At 42.0% G+C, this 15491-nt stretch overlaps 1 protein-coding gene across 1 annotated transcript in view; it reads left to right on the plus strand.

The window, feature by feature from the left end:
* LOC102373954 (KH domain-containing, RNA-binding, signal transduction-associated protein 3-like) overlaps window positions 1–15491 on the plus strand; it is a 73242-nt gene that overhangs the window by 50830 nt on the left and 6921 nt on the right. The window contains exon 2 of the mRNA XM_006038136.3: window positions 2373–2491. Within this exon, the coding sequence (XP_006038198.1) occupies window positions 2373–2491 (119 nt within the window). The remainder of the gene's footprint in view (window positions 1–2372; window positions 2492–15491) is intronic.

Consider the following 15491-nt stretch of genomic DNA (forward strand, 5'->3'; position numbering starts at 1 on the left):
ATACATATTTTGATATGTTGACTGATTTCTGATAAGAATTCTAAATTTTCTACTTGTGCAAAAAAATCCCAAAACTACAAGACTGCTGATTCTGTCACTAATGTAAAATGGGAACGGTAGACTGGATATCAGTGGTATTCAATACCTTTGAACAATTACTAGTATAGTTTTGTGTTCCTCTTGCCTTTAATCCTCCATGTTGACACACTTTTTTTTATTGATTTCCATCAGTATTAATTTTGTTTTTATTGCCAGCAGTAAATAAACGTATAAAAAATAGATAGGGAATATTTAATTACTATATTGAGTGTTACAATCCCTTTCATAAAAGTTATGCCAGTGGAACCATTGTTGAAAAATCAGTCTCTCTTTTAAAAAGTTTAAAAATTAAACTTTGGGAGTGAGCTCAAACACCTACTACTAATAGATTGTTGCATCAAAAAAAAGTCATACGTTTCTTTAATTTTTCCTTCTTACAACAGTACAATTTTTCTATTGATTAGGGAAACCTTTCACAATGTATAATTCAGCCTTATTGCCCGGGGGAAGTATAAAGTGAATGACATAATGAAGTTCACCTTAATAGAAGTACGGACATTATAGCTGGTTTCGCAATACTCTTAAGTAATTACCATCAATGTCAGATTCTGGAGATCAAAAGCTATGAAGTAAAAAATTCCAGTACTTTTCAATTGGACCACTGAGCTTAACATTACAATTGCTGAACTTCCTGTTTTACACACGCACATCTGATTTTAAATCTGAAAATTTAATTTCAAAGTGACTTTGTTTCTGACTTAGTGGCCTGTATGCTATACACACTAAAGTAGAGAAATGGCTAATAATCAAATGGGGTGTGGGAAGGCACGCTTGCTTGCTTCTTCCATGCTTTCTACTGCTCCCTGCATCTCACCCCAGGCCAGTCCTGTCCCCTTTGTGTTCCTCCCAAGCCCATACCTCTGTCCTACCTCACCTATTCCTACTCTCCTGCCTTTAACCCAAGGGAATCCCCTACCCCATCCCTTAAGGTGTCTCTGGAGTCCCCATACATTCTCTTCCAGGGAGGCTGTTGCCAAATTCCACTGATCCTCTCTTTTTCTCATCCTTGTCTCTCTCTTTCCCACCCCCCACCCCCCCAAAAGGGCAATCCAAATGGTGCCTTTGAGTGTGGCCCCGTGCTGGGGTGACTTGGAGTAACCTGAATCCCACAGGTTGGCTGTGTCCTACCCCTGTCCAGCTCCATTGGCCATGCAAGGCCTGCTGGAGGTCTTGCCTTTTCTTCTTTTTCCTCCCTCCCTGGCAAGCTACTTAGATAATTTACTTTTTAGAAATACGAACAAACACTTGCCCTAGTTTGTGATTTAGTTTTAGTCATGGGATCCTGAGAGATTTACATTAATATATTCATTTCTGTGTATTGGCACATGAATTGTGCAAACTGTTTATGCAGTTGGTGTGTATCTATGCCCCTTTTAAGTGAGCTTGTTTGGACGAACGTTCAATATCCTTGGCAGAACCTTGTGGAACACGTCATGGCTTCCTGACTGCAGCCTGGGGGTAGAATTTCATGTGCTCCCAATATTGAAAAATCATGGTCTTGATCTAACTATGCAAAGATTTTTACAAATCTCCATCGTTACACAGCTTCTTCCAAATATATAGCATTAGTTGGGTGCATTGCTTCATTAGTATATTGCAGAAAACTATATATCGGGGGTGGGAAATCAAAACAATTAGTTTGTTAAAATTATCCTCAGGACGTTAAGCAGTATGAAGAGCAAGTAAGGACTTCCAGCTTTTGTATCAAAGATAATTACAGCCCTAGAAAACATCCAGTTCAACTTTTGGGCTTGATTTGTTACTTCATTGGTTTACTTTTAAACACTTGAAGGAGGGTGTGTTCCTCTGGAGATTAACAGCAGTGCGTGTGGCATTTATTTAAATCTGTACAGTGGGGGATCAGCATTAGTGTTGTGTGTGTATATTCCCTTACTTCACTCTGGTTTACAACACAAATGTAGGGAGAAAATAAAAATAAGCTTTGGGCCCTAATATTGTCATCCCTTCCCCCTCTTTTAAAGGGGTGATCTCATGTATTCAAACAAAATAATTATAAGCAGTTTTATAAAATGTGAAGTGAAAATTGTGTTATGAATCGTTTAATTTTCATGAGTTTCTCTTGAATTAAAGAATCCAATACTCCCAGACAATGTATTAAAGTCAGGGGTATATTTTATACATAAGTAAAATGTAATATGTTAATAGTGGAAAAAACGTTTGTTTGGTTTTTTCTGTTAAACTAAGTTGCTCAGGTATTTTAAGCACTTAGTATTATGTTCCAAAGTAATAATTTTTAATATTTTTCTCTACAGAAATTGAGAAATTCCAAAAAGGGGAAGGAAAGGAAGAAGAAAAATATATTGATGTAGTGATTAATAAAAATATGAAGCTGGGACAGAAAGTGTTAATTCCCGTAAAACAGTTCCCCAAGGTAAGCTCAATTACAAATTAAGGTTAGCAATATATATCCGGTTAATTTATGTATAATAAGGTTTTATTATTATATGCTTTTGCTCATGCTAGTTTATAGTCTGTTCTGCATACATTCTTATACAACAAATAAATATGCCAAAGGTGGTAGGAAATGTAACATGAACTTTATAAAATTGTCTTTTTACCTACCTGTACTAAAGGGAAAAAAAAATCCCTGTAGCCCCTCGCCTTCAGGTAGCAGAAAAATGGTTTTGGTATCTTTAAACCATATTTAAAATCTCAAAGACTGTGTAAGCTGTAAGATTGTCATCTTAGTTCTTTGTCAGTAGTTACTCTGTTGATCTCAAAGCAATTTATAAAGGCAGGTAAAGAAAAGTATTCCTGTTTTCAGTTGGGAAAACTTGGTGCATAAATTCTTGCTCAGCATCCGACAATGATTACGTGAAAAAACTTGAAAGAGAATTTGACCTTCCTCTTCCCTCATCTAGACAGATATTGCTGTGTAGATGGCTAATAAAGGGATACATTTATTTAAATAATCAATTATAGATGGCATCCTGATGACCATTTGTCTCGAAGTCTAAATATAAATTTTTAAACTACTGAGACTCCATAGGTGGGAGCATGTACATGGGATGTCTACTGCACAGTAGACTAACTGTGCAGTAAATGTCTTGGCATCTACATGTGCGCTTCTGTTAGGCTGGAGAAAACTAATTTAATCCGGTAAAAAAACTCCACAGCAGCCCACGTGTTAAACAATGGAGGGGCTGGCTGGGCTGTGAGGGTGCTCCAGTGTTGTAGGGGTTGCTTGCCGGCTAGCCCTGCACTGAATCACCCTCGTGCCCCAGCCAGCCCCTCCTGCAGCATGCTGGGGAAGCAGCCCTGGGCTGGCAGGCAGATCCTCACAGCCTCCTGCCAGCCAGGGCTGTTCTGACCTGGCTCCACATGCTGCAATCCCATTTGCCTGTGCAAATGTGAGCCTGAGAGCAATAAACTCCGGTGCAGTAAGCCCCAGAGTTTATTGCAGTGCATTTAATAGGCATGTGTAGATGTGCCCAATATGTCTCAGGTTACCTAAAGTTATTTCAGATATTTAATTCTCATTGATTTCAGATATCTCTAAAAATATGAGGCTTCAGGTCTGCTGATAAAAGCAAGTGACCCTTTCCTTCCTGAAATCTTCCTTACCTATTTTATGAAGCATAACATGCTTCATTATCAGTCTTGAAGTGTTCTTTTTCTGTTCGTGTATAGATATTATTTATGACATGGAAGGTTTTTGCTGATTTTACACTTCATATGGATTCTGCTCATTGATTATCATCACTATTATGAATGCAGAAAAAAACACATACATACAAAAATTAGCATTTTATCAGTTGCAACTTTGAATAGCTTTGTTCAAAGGAGCACTTCTTGGGTGGGGAGGGGGAGTTGGCTAATGGTTTAAACAGTTTGGGACTAGGATGGGGATAATTCTGATGACAAATGAGACCTGAAGTTTGTCAGCTCTGTATGAAAGGTTATAGTGCTGGCAGTCCAATATTGCAAAGCTTTCATGTTTTCACGCAGGCGTTTTAGCAGATTGAGCAAGTGGAAACTGGCAGCTGCTGCCCCTCCTGAGTAGCAAAGTGTGCTATACTTCAGCATATTGATTCTGATGATGCACTTCGAACCTGTGTTGCAGGCAAAAACACCATTTTTAAGGGTGTATTGGTCAAATTATCTTATTACTTAAGCTATTTCTGCCCCTTACTCAATCCTTTTTAAAGCAGCAGTCAGCGTAATATTGGAAGATGTTTAGATCCCGGTTTCATTTATTAGTCCTTCCACTAGCACTTTAAACATGTACCTTAGACTTCTTATAAATTATGCAGTGTTTTATGGAAGATTGGTGTCTGCTTATAGAACACTTGTGGCCTCTGATTTCTTAATGGCAAAACAGAATAAATATCTGTTTAAATATTTGCATATAATTCATCCAACAATATAGCAACCTGGAAATAAGCCATATTCTATATTGTTTGACAAACTATTAAATTGTAGGGTTACTTGGGGTAAATTGTATAAAAATACAAGTCCCTGCCTCTCTTCCCTCCATCCATAGTGGAAAATGCTTGTTTCAACTGAGACCATTTCTAGAGTCAAGAAGGTAGTATTCCTAAGTAAGGCTTTGGTTTTTGTGACAACTGGAAGTTGTTCTAAGAAGGATTGCTAGGAAGAGATACGATCCAACTAACAAAGAGAGGGAAGAGCATCTTTGCAAACAGGCTCACTAACCTGGTGAGGAGGGTTTTAAATTAGGTTTGCTGGGTGCTGGAGACCAAAGGTAGGTGGGAGAAGTGGGTGACCTGGAGGAAGCAACGGAGTCCTTCTCATTCTTCCTGACAAAGTAGGGCAATTGGCTGGTTACCTTAGATGTCTATATGAAAATGCCATGGACCTGGAAGACAAGCAGGAAGAACTGGAAGCTTTTCCACAGTCATGGAGCTATGACATACTTGAAATAACAGAGACTCGGTGGGAGCTTGCATGGCTGGAGTACTGCCATGGATGGGTACAAACTGTTCAGGAAGGGGAGAAGAAGAATTGCGCTTTGTTATTCTTTGAGCAATCCATAAAGAACTTTACATAGATTCAGCAGGCCTATATCTCCAGTTTTGTAAGTCTCTGGTTTAAGGTCAGAGGGGAGAGCACCAAGGGTGATGTCATGGTGTGTCTCTGCTGTAGACCACCAGACCAGGAGGATGAGGTGGTCTTCAAACAGTAGAAGTTACCTGTTCATAGGCCCTGCTTCTCCTGGGCTACTTCAGTCACCCTGACATCTGCTGGGAGGGCAATACAGCAGTGCACAAGCAATCCAGGAAGTTTTTTGGAGAGTGCTGGGGACAACTTCGTGGTGCAAGTGTCGGAGCAGCTAACCTAGGGGCTGTGCTCTTCTTAACCTGCTGCTCACAGACAGAGAGGAATTGGTTGGGGGGGATGTACTAGTAGATGGCGACTTGGGCAGCAGCGAGATGATCAAGTTCAAGATCCTGAGGAAAGGAAGGATGTAGAGCAATAGAGTAAGAACCTTGGTCTTCAGAAAAGCAGACTTCAACTTGCTTGGGAAACTAGTGGGCAGGATCCCCTGGGAGACCAGTCTGAAGGGGGGAAGGAGTCCAGGAGAGCTGGCTGTGTTTTAAGGACATCTTAATGAGAGTGCAAGAATGAACCCATCCCAATGTGTGGGAGGATTAGCAAGTATGGCAGAAATCCAGCTTGGCTTAGCAGGGAAACCCTTCAGCTAAAACTCACAAAGGTAGCTTACAAGAAGTGGAAACTTGGACAAATGACTAGTGAGGCAAATAAGAGGATTGCTTGGGCATGCAGGGAGGAGATCGGGTAGACCAAAGCACAGCTGGAGATGCAACTAGCAAGGGATGTGAAGACTAATAAGAATTGTTGCTGACATACTTGTAGCAACCTAGGGAAAATCGGGGAAAGCGTGGGTCCCTTTCTCAATGGGAGAGGCAACGTAGTGACGGACTGAGGAAAATGCTGAAGTGCTTGGTGCCTTTTTCACCTCCAATCTTCACAGGCAAGGTCAGCTCCCAGACCGCTGCACCTGGCAGCACAGTTTGGGGAGCAGGGAACAGCCAATGGTGGTGAAAGAACATATTAGGGACTACTTAGAAAAGCTGGATGTATACAAGTTTGTGTGGCCAGACATTATGTACCTGGGGATGCTGAGGGAGATTGCTGCTGTGATTGCAGAGCTGCTGGCCGCTATCTTTGAAGACTTGTGGCAGTTAGGAGAGGTCCTGGATGGTTTTAAAAAGGCAACTACATAGTGCTCATTAAGAAAGGAAAGAAAGAGGATCTGGAGACCTACAGATGGGTCAGCCTGACCTCAGTCCCTGGAAAAGTCATGGAGCCAGGTCCTCAAGGAATGCATCTCTAAACACTTGGAGGAGAAGAAGGTGATTAGGAATAGTCATCATGAATTCACCAAGGACAAGTCATGCCTAACCAAACCTGATTGCCTTCTATGATGAGATGACTGGCTATGTGGATGCAGGAAGAGCAGTGGATGTGATACCCCTTGACTTCAGCAAAGCTTTTGAATATGGTCTCCCACAATGTTCTTGGAAGCAAACTAAGGAAGCACGGGTTGAATGAATAGACTGTAAGGTGGATAGAACACTTGCTGGATCAGTAATCAATGGCTCGATGTCTAGTTGGCAGCTGGTATCAAGTGAAGCGCTTCAGGGCTTGGTCCTGGGGCCAGTTTTGTTCAATATCTTCATCAGCGACTTCTGAAATGGGATGGAGTGCACCCTCAGCAAGTTTGCGGATGACATCAAGCTGGGGGGAGTAGTAGATATGCTGGAGGGTAGGGCTAGGAATGTGTGACCTAGGCGGATGGGAAAATGCGGTGAAAATGAGTCTTATGAGGTTCAACAAGTGCAAAGTCCTGCACTTAGGATGGAGCAGTCCTGTGCGCTGGTACAGGCTCGGGGCTGACTGGCTGGGCAGCAGCTTTGCAGAAAAGGACCTAGGAGTCACAGTGGACAATAAACTTGAATGATCCAACCGTGTGCCCTTGTTGTAAAGAAAACTAACAGCGTACTGGGCTGCATTAGTAGGAGCATTGCCATCAAATTGAAGGAAGCGGTTATTCCCTCTATTTGGCACCAGTGAGGCCACATCTGGAGTACTGTGTCCAGTACAGTACTGACCCCACTACAGAAAGGATGTGGACCCATTGGAGAGTCAAATTGAGGGCAACAAAAATGTTTCGAGGGCTAGGGCACATGACTTCTGAGCAGGAGCTGAGGGAACTGGGCTTATTTAGTCTGGAGAAGAGAAGCCCCCAAGGAGAGGTGGGGAGGGCAATTTAATAGCAGCCTTCAGCTAGCTGAAAGGGGGTTGCAAAGAGGATGGAGGTAGACTGTTCTCAGTGGTGGCAGATGACAGAACAAGGAGCAATGGGCTCAAGTTGCAGCCAGGGAGATTTAGGTTAAATATTAGGAAAAACTCTCACTATGAGGGTAGTCAAGTCCTGGAACAGACTACTGAGAGATCATGGACTCTCCATCTTTGGAGGTTTTTAAGACCTGGTTAGACAAAACCTTGGCTGAGATGATCTAGCAGGGAGTTGGCAGGGTGGATAAAAATGTTTTATTTTTTTAACTTAAAAAAAATCCTCTCTTTTTTTTTTTTTTTTTTTTTTTTTTTTTTTTAATCCAATTTTCTAAAATTTTAATTGGATGTCTTATTTTTTTAAAGGTGTTTATTTAAAAAAACAAAACAACAAAAAAACCTATACAAAGATGGCTTTAATTTTAAGGTGTATTGAAGCTCAAAGATATCATCATGGAGTAGGGATTATAACTCCTAATTGTATACTATTTGAGACTATATCCATGTAACCTTTTAGAAAAGTTTTTTATAAATAAATCACAACAGGCCATGGACTATATTAGGGGCCCAGTCTTCTGAGGGTTCCCAGAATCTCCTTTTATAGGTTAGTGAAGATTAAAGAAAACCACTCTACCCAATGGGACTCGGTGCTCAGTCTAGAGGATCCCATTAAGCATCTTGGTGATGCTTTGTTCCATTCCTCAAACTGTGGATTTGTCTCCAGAGATGGCATCCTTGTTAACAGCAGTATATGGAGATGAGGAATAACAGACCTGATTACCTACCCCCACCAGCTCTTGTGTCTCTGCAAGTTTGTGTACACGGAGTCCAAGCCTTTATCTTTCTCTAAAAGTGCAAATTTTCAACAAGTTATATGAATAGAGGCTATCAAACAACAAGAATACACTTTTTGTAGAAAACAGTGATGAAATCAAGGCTTCCTGACCAGTGACTTAAATCATGATTTAAGTTGATTTAAATCAAATACACCCTGGGGCTTGGACTAGATGACCTCCTGAGCTTCCTTCCAGTCCTAATTTTCTATGATTCTAAAGTGTCCTTCCTTTTACTTTGAAGAGCCATGCTTCCTCTTCCCTGCTGTCCATGGATTTCCTGAATTAGGTCTCCCTTCTCTCCACCAGTGCTGTTTTTCTTCAAGATGACCCTCTTGGGAATTCTTTACAGCTACACTTCTGGATTTTATAGAAGATGAAGAGAAAAAGTGAACTTTTTCTAAATGTCAGCGTATCCCAAACTTCCCCCTGAAACTTTTTTCTCTCTCTTTTTTTTTTTTTTTTTTAGCAAGAGAGAGAGAGAAAGTAAAAAGTGAGTCAAGATTAAGTTGTAATGAACCATTTTTCCCTGCTGGAATGCTTTAAATGTTTCACCAGAGTCTTGTGAGGTTGATCTTTTTGACTTCATCAGGAAATGCAACAGTTCAGTCTTCATCTGCAGAATAAGAAAATGTACCAAGGAAGAATAGAATCTCTAGAGAGAAATTTAGTTTCCTAGTGCATGTTATTAAGATGTTTGGTTTTTCTTCAACAGTCCTACTTTTTTTTTTATTTCATCAGTGTCACTTGCCATCAGATGGAAAGGGGCAGGGAATGATCTACGACCCTCAGTATAATGTAAGGAGTACTTTTAGGTGTCCGGTACCTTTCTGTAAGTGAGGTGCCTAGGTTCCTTGTGCAGTGCATGCAAGTTAGACCCCATTCTGAAGTTTCAACAAAAACCAGCACACTTGGAGCTGCCTAAAGTAGCCAGTAGGAAATGTTGAAGAAATGTTAAGTTTTCAATTGTTCCTTCTCTAATAGTTTGGGTGCCTTACTCTGGACCTTCAGGGGACTACCACCCCTAAAGATGGGCATCCATAAACAGTCTGCTGAAGCGCAGCATCTGTCCTCCCTCTTTCTCCACTGGCCATGGTATGAGACTGGGTGGATTTTGTAGCATTGCTCTCTTTTTTTTTTTTTTTTTTTTTTTTTTTTTTTTTTTTTTTTATTTGCTTCTTGACTGTTTGTTGGAGCATCAGGACTTGTTTTAAACAAGAATTTTCAGCCTTTTGCTGGCTTGCAGAATTTCTCCAAATGAGCACAGTCTTCTCTTTTTAAGATGGTCTTCCATAATTTTTCTTCATTGTGTAATTGCCCCTATGGATCCTACTTGTGCATGTGTCAGATTCTTCGGGTTGTTTTGGCAGTAGCGTCTTCTAGAGGAAGCACTTGGATGTTTTTGGTAGATGTCCTTTGCTATCCAAGAGTATTAAAGGCATAGTGGACTTGACAGCCCTTCAGCTATGGAGACTGGCTGAGAGAGTGACTGGAAGGTAGCGTAACTAAGACTTCCTTCCAGAAATGGCTCTGGAGAGAATTGGTTACTGGTCCTACAAGGTTTGAGCCCAGTTACCTACCCATGCTTCCTACTACAGCCTGATGCAAGGAGTGGCCTCCAAAGCAAGGCTCAGTGCAGCTGGCTGGGGTTGCAGTCCCCCAGTCCTCTGTTCACCTTACTAGAGCAGGGTGGTATTCATAACAAACTTTCCTGCCAGCTAGTCTTGGTTGCTGTCCGTAACTGTTGCCATGTGGTATTAAGGTGGCTAGTGGATAGTCTGGCTTGCATCATTCACTTGGAGCGTGAGCAGTAGGTTTTAACCCCCTATGTGACAATGCCTAGGCTCCACTTCTGTCACGGGCAAGTAGCAGCCACTGGCTACATGCTATTAGGCTGGCAATCCCTAGCTGGGTTTGGGACTGTCCAGTGGAGATGGACCCCGTGTATTGTGCTTTTGACCTCGTGTAGTGTGCTTCTTGTCCTGAGTTGTAGTGCGGTGTTGCTGGCATTCTGTAGATATTAAGCACTGGTCATTTGGCTGCCTGTGCTTAAGGTCTGGTTGGCCTCTGCGGCCTTCCAAGGCCATTAGGTACGAGACTGACAGATACCTGACTTGCCGTGTGACGCTGTCTGGACTGCTCTGGGTATCGAGCACTGAGGATTATTTGAGGGGAAGTTGCAGCTGCCTCAAGGTCATTTGGTTTGAAAGCAACAGAATTGACAAGCCGGCCCCTCTCTCGGGGACTGGAACTTCATGTCCATGTTTTGCTTCCCACCTGTGCTTGGTTTTCCTCTTTCTGTCATTTCATGTCTAAACTGTCCTTCTTTACAACACTGCTTTTCTCTACAGTGGGAAATCTTGTAATTGTTATATTATCATGCAGCCATCATCATGGTTGACAATGGCTTATGCCAGTCGTCACTGTACTCTGTCTCACCGGGTTGAATGGGCCATCTGGGGTTAAGGCTCTGAATGAATACCTTGAGAGGTGCCCTCTGGGGGTGGGGTGCGGTGGGGTCAGTAAATAGCCATACGTTTGGCTTGTCTTGGGTTCAACTGAAGGTACCTAATGGCCTCAGGAAGGACCTTCTGGTGCTGCGGTACAGACTGCCAGTACCACTGGCACTGGTAAATGTGACCTCTTGGTACCGGTATCTTCAAAAGTGTCCACTGTTATTACTCTGTGTCATAGTCCACACAGTGCTATGCTTGCCCCCTTTTTTTATCTTTCCTGGACAGAGTGGGCATGGGCTTCTTTCATCTTTTTTCTACAGTAGGAAATCATCTGCTACTCTTGCAACTTTTTTTAAAGCAAGAAAGGGCATGGGTCTTTCAGGGAAAACATCCCTTTCTTGCTGTCATCTATCCTAGGGGGCAGAGCTGTACTGCTACTCTTGCAACCACTGAGCTCCAGTGTGCTGCTGATGCTGTAGTCTGTGCTCCCTTGGAAGCAGATCTTCAGACCATTGTCAGCGTCTTTACCGAGGCATACAGGAAAGTTGGTTAACATTCAGAAGACTAAAGTCCTCCAGCAAGCTCCTAATGAACAGTCCCCAGCTCTGGTAATCCAGAGACACGGGAGAAAGCTGAATATCAGAAACCATGTCTTGTAGAAGGGGTTAAAAAAAAAATGAATGTGGCAGACCCCAGAACAACACGAACTATATTTTAAAGGAGTGGACAGATGTAACCAGTCCCTCCTGGGGGCTTTAAATCTTTTTTTCCTTGCACCTGGTGCCAGTCATGCATAATATATAAAGCTAAAGATTTTTCTGAACTATCTTGAAGGCTGCTTTGGATGTCTGAGACATCTGGGGATGCAAAAGTTCTTCCTGGCTCCAGCTCTGGAAATGCTCAAGGAAGTCTGAGCAACTAGAAAATCTTCCCTGCGAGTACCCTGGCCTTTTCTGCTCCCAAACCAAGGAAGCTGTCTCCATTTTAAGACTCTCTGGGGCTCGGCTGCATAATCTTTAAAGTGGAAGAGCACCCTGAAAAGGAAGCCAGAACTTGTAATTCCTTCATGTAGTGTCCTTTTGCTCCATGTTATGGTGATCCACCAAATGTGTGAGTACCACCAACAGGTGCCAACATGCATACCTGGTTGACAGTTCCTCGTCTGTTGTATATTCTGTCTTGTGCTCTCTACAGCAAGCTTGATGCAGTTGCTGATAGCTTGGGGAAACCTAATAAGGAGCTGTATTTGTCTTACTCCCCTCGTTGCTTTTTAGCAACTGTTCCATCCATTTCTGGGAGGATGAGCTGTCATTATTAAGGACTAATGTCGTTAATTGTCAATACAGTTAAATGCCCTTCCTGTCTTCTGTGCATGTCTTTAGTCAGGGGTCTTGATGATACATTTGAAACAATACTTAAAACTCCTTTTTACAACTTGCAGAATTTCCCTTATTTCAAGGGAAGGGGTTTCTGTGCCCATGTTTTTAATCCTGGAGAAGGGGGTTTGGGGCCTTATTTTTAGACTAGTAGACACATACAAAATGGTGATTGACTGATGAATTGGACTAAAGTATGATGGGAAAGAGGTTTTGTAGTGAATTGTAAAACAAATGTAGGTTACAGTTACAAAAAAACAAAACAAACTAGTAGTGTACTGGGGTATATTAACAGGAGTATTGTGTGCAAATCATGGAAGCGATTATTTTACTCTGTTCAGCAGTAGTGAGCCTCACCTAGAGTCCTGTGCCCAGGTTCAGGCACTGTGTTTCAAGAAGGATGTGGACCCACTAGAAAAAGTCTAGAGGACCTTAACAGACATAAGTCTAAACTTGGCACATGGGGAAAAGGTGCAAGAATTCGGCTGATCTGGTGTGGACAAGAGGAAACTAAAAGGGACAAGCAGGTGGGAATGTCACCTTTCTAAACATAAGAATGGTAGGACAATGGAGCAAGCTGCTCAGGGAATATGTGATGATGAGAACCAGGGGATGCTGAATTAGATGTCCTTTTAAGCCCCTGGCAACCCTATGGTTTTGTAAGTCTTCAAATACAAATAAGACGTATAAGAGAGGATGGTGATTGATTTGTTCTTTGTGTTCACAGGGGACAAGGTAGGAAATAATGCACTTGTATTTTAACAAGGGAAAATTAGGCTAGAGATCAGAGAGAATTCTGTTAAACACTGGAACAGATTATCAAAATAGGCTGTGGAATTTGTCATTAGAAATTTAAGGGCAAGTTAGACAAGAAATTAGTCGGGATAACCTGCTCTGAGCAAGGAATTGAACCAGATGATCTTTTTTTGAGGACCCCTTCAGCCCTGAATTTTTTTTCTTACTATGGTATGAGGACCTCTGATATGTCAAGTTTTGTCTTTTAAATTCAAAATAGTGACCTTGGCCTAACTAACATGCATCCCAGACTGGCTTGTTGATCTTGTCCTTTAGCATCTCTTTCTACCTCTTTGTACATCAGGCACAGACAATACCTGTGATCCCTGGTAGGGGACATTTACTAACAATGATGGATCCTATTTGTCCACATTACTAGGTTTTGTGTTTAGGGGTTGTTTTTTTTTTTTCCCCTCCCCATCAAGTGCCTGGTTGTGTTGGGAGCTGACTTGAGATGGCTAGCTTTCCAGGTGTCAACCACTGGCTTACATGAGGGAAGTCATCCCGATAAGCGAACAAGTCGATTCATGTATTCCAAACACTCTTTGCTACTGCAGATCTTTGAGTAAGTTTAAAGTTTAGCTGTCTTACCAGAAACCTAGTTTTGCAAAGTGTCTTGTGGCATTGGGTGCCAGGTGAATGCTTTCATCAGTAATATACTGTTTTTTCTGAAAAGATGCATCGTAACTTAGGACAGGTTTTTCCCTTCTATAGCAGGCGAGCATTTTAAGGATTACTTTGAATAGACTTTGAGAAGGTCCAATATATTAAAATATATACAATCTTCAAGTATGTAAGTAACTTGCATGTTATGCTTTTCTAAATATAAACGCTTTTAATAGACCCTGTATTTTGATCATAGGTTCTGTTAATTAATTTGAATGAAAATCTTTAATGATGTCTACTTAATACTGACACTTCAGTATGTTGTTTTGCCTACTGTTGTAAAAAAAAGCCAAAAGGTCACACTAATCTAAATGCTGTTGGTTTGGTTTGAGCATCTGAGTACTCCTATAAATCATTTCCATGATATTATGTTTTGCTTCACATTTTACATTGGTCTCATATCATCAGAGAGAAAATAAGCTTTTTAAACTGTAATTTATTGGCATGAGGAATTGGGGCATGCATAACACCAGGAATTGGTTTTAATTAGCTTCTGAAGAGGACTGAGTTTTCATGTAGGCTGTTTTTAAGACCTGGAAACGTTGCTCACCCTGCTTTCCCAGCAAAGAGGTTAACAGCATGGTGTAATACAACCAGGATGGTCGAAATAGAGGGACTGATGGCATTTCTTATTTCCTGGAAGAAGCAAAGGAATTCCTTCTCAAGACCTCCTGAGTTGAGAGAGGAGGGGTTTTTGTTTTGTGATGATTTGGGGCTTTTTATGGTTTCTTAACTCTAAATAAATAGCTCTCAACCATACTGCATTTTAGGGATCCCAAACTAGAGGGAAAACCTACTATGCTAGGCAGCTGTCCATAACTTTGAAATTGGCTTTAGAGCTTTGCAATAGACCACTTGGGTCAAGCATTAATACATTTGCTAAGCGTGTTAAGCTGGATGTAACATCCTCAGCAGGCTTGTCTTGGGGATAAACAAGGATTGCGTTTTCTATCTATATCCACCCTCCGTAATGTGCATGCTAACTTTGGAATAGCACTGACATTAATTCTATTCTTGCTGAAACCCATACAGAAGATTTAATGCCATGTGAAAGGATGTTGCATTTAAGCCCTTCCCTTATATATGGAACAGATTCAGATTTATGTTCAGTAGAACATTATAGCAAGGAAAAACATCTTTAAATTATTCTGTTACTTGATTTCACTTGGGGGAGCTGTGAAGTGAGTTGTTTCAATGTTGGGGATACCCTGTAGTGAGGGGCAGGCAGTTATTTCAGGTGGGGGGCCGCTTACTGAGTTTTGGCAAGCCATCAAGGGCTGCATAATAGGCAGCCAAGGGCAGATGAATATTAATTTTCTAAATTTGCGGGGGGGCCCTGCGGGCCAGATGCAATGGTCTGGTGGGCTGCATCTGGCCAGTGGGCTGCATTTTGCCCACCCCTGCTGGTACCTTACTTGCTATGATTTTGTTTTACTAATTAGAATTTTGAAAATTTGACTTTTTTCCCCCCCCCCCCAACTCAAAATTGTTCTTTCAAATTAATGTTTATTCTTAAAATGGATCTACAATCTAGTCTGCAGAATCATTTGATCTGGCCCAACACTGGCAAGTGCAGGGTGCTCCACCTGGGGAGGAAGAACCAGCAGCAGATCTACAGGCTGGGGAACTCCCTTCTCTTTAGTGCAGAGGCAGAAAAGGATCTTGGAGTCCTTATTGATGCCAAAATGAACATGGGCTGACAGTGTGGGGACGCGGTCAGGAAGGCCAAACGTACCTTGTCATGCGTCCACAGATGCATCTCAAGCAGGTCCAAGGAGGTGATCTTCCCCTTCTGTGACACTGGTCAGGCTGCAGCTGGAGTACTGTGTCCTGTTCTGGACACTGCACTTCAGGAGGGATGTGGACAGCATGGAGAGGGTCCAGAGGAGGGCCACCGGCATGATCCGTGGGCAGCAGGGCAGGCCCTACGAGGAGAGGCTACGGGACCTGAACCTGTTCAGCCT

The sequence above is a fragment of the Alligator sinensis genome, unplaced genomic scaffold (assembly GCF_000455745.1).
Source record: "Alligator sinensis unplaced genomic scaffold, ASM45574v1 scaffold22_1, whole genome shotgun sequence".
Classification (NCBI taxonomy): Eukaryota; Metazoa; Chordata; order Crocodylia; family Alligatoridae; genus Alligator; species Alligator sinensis.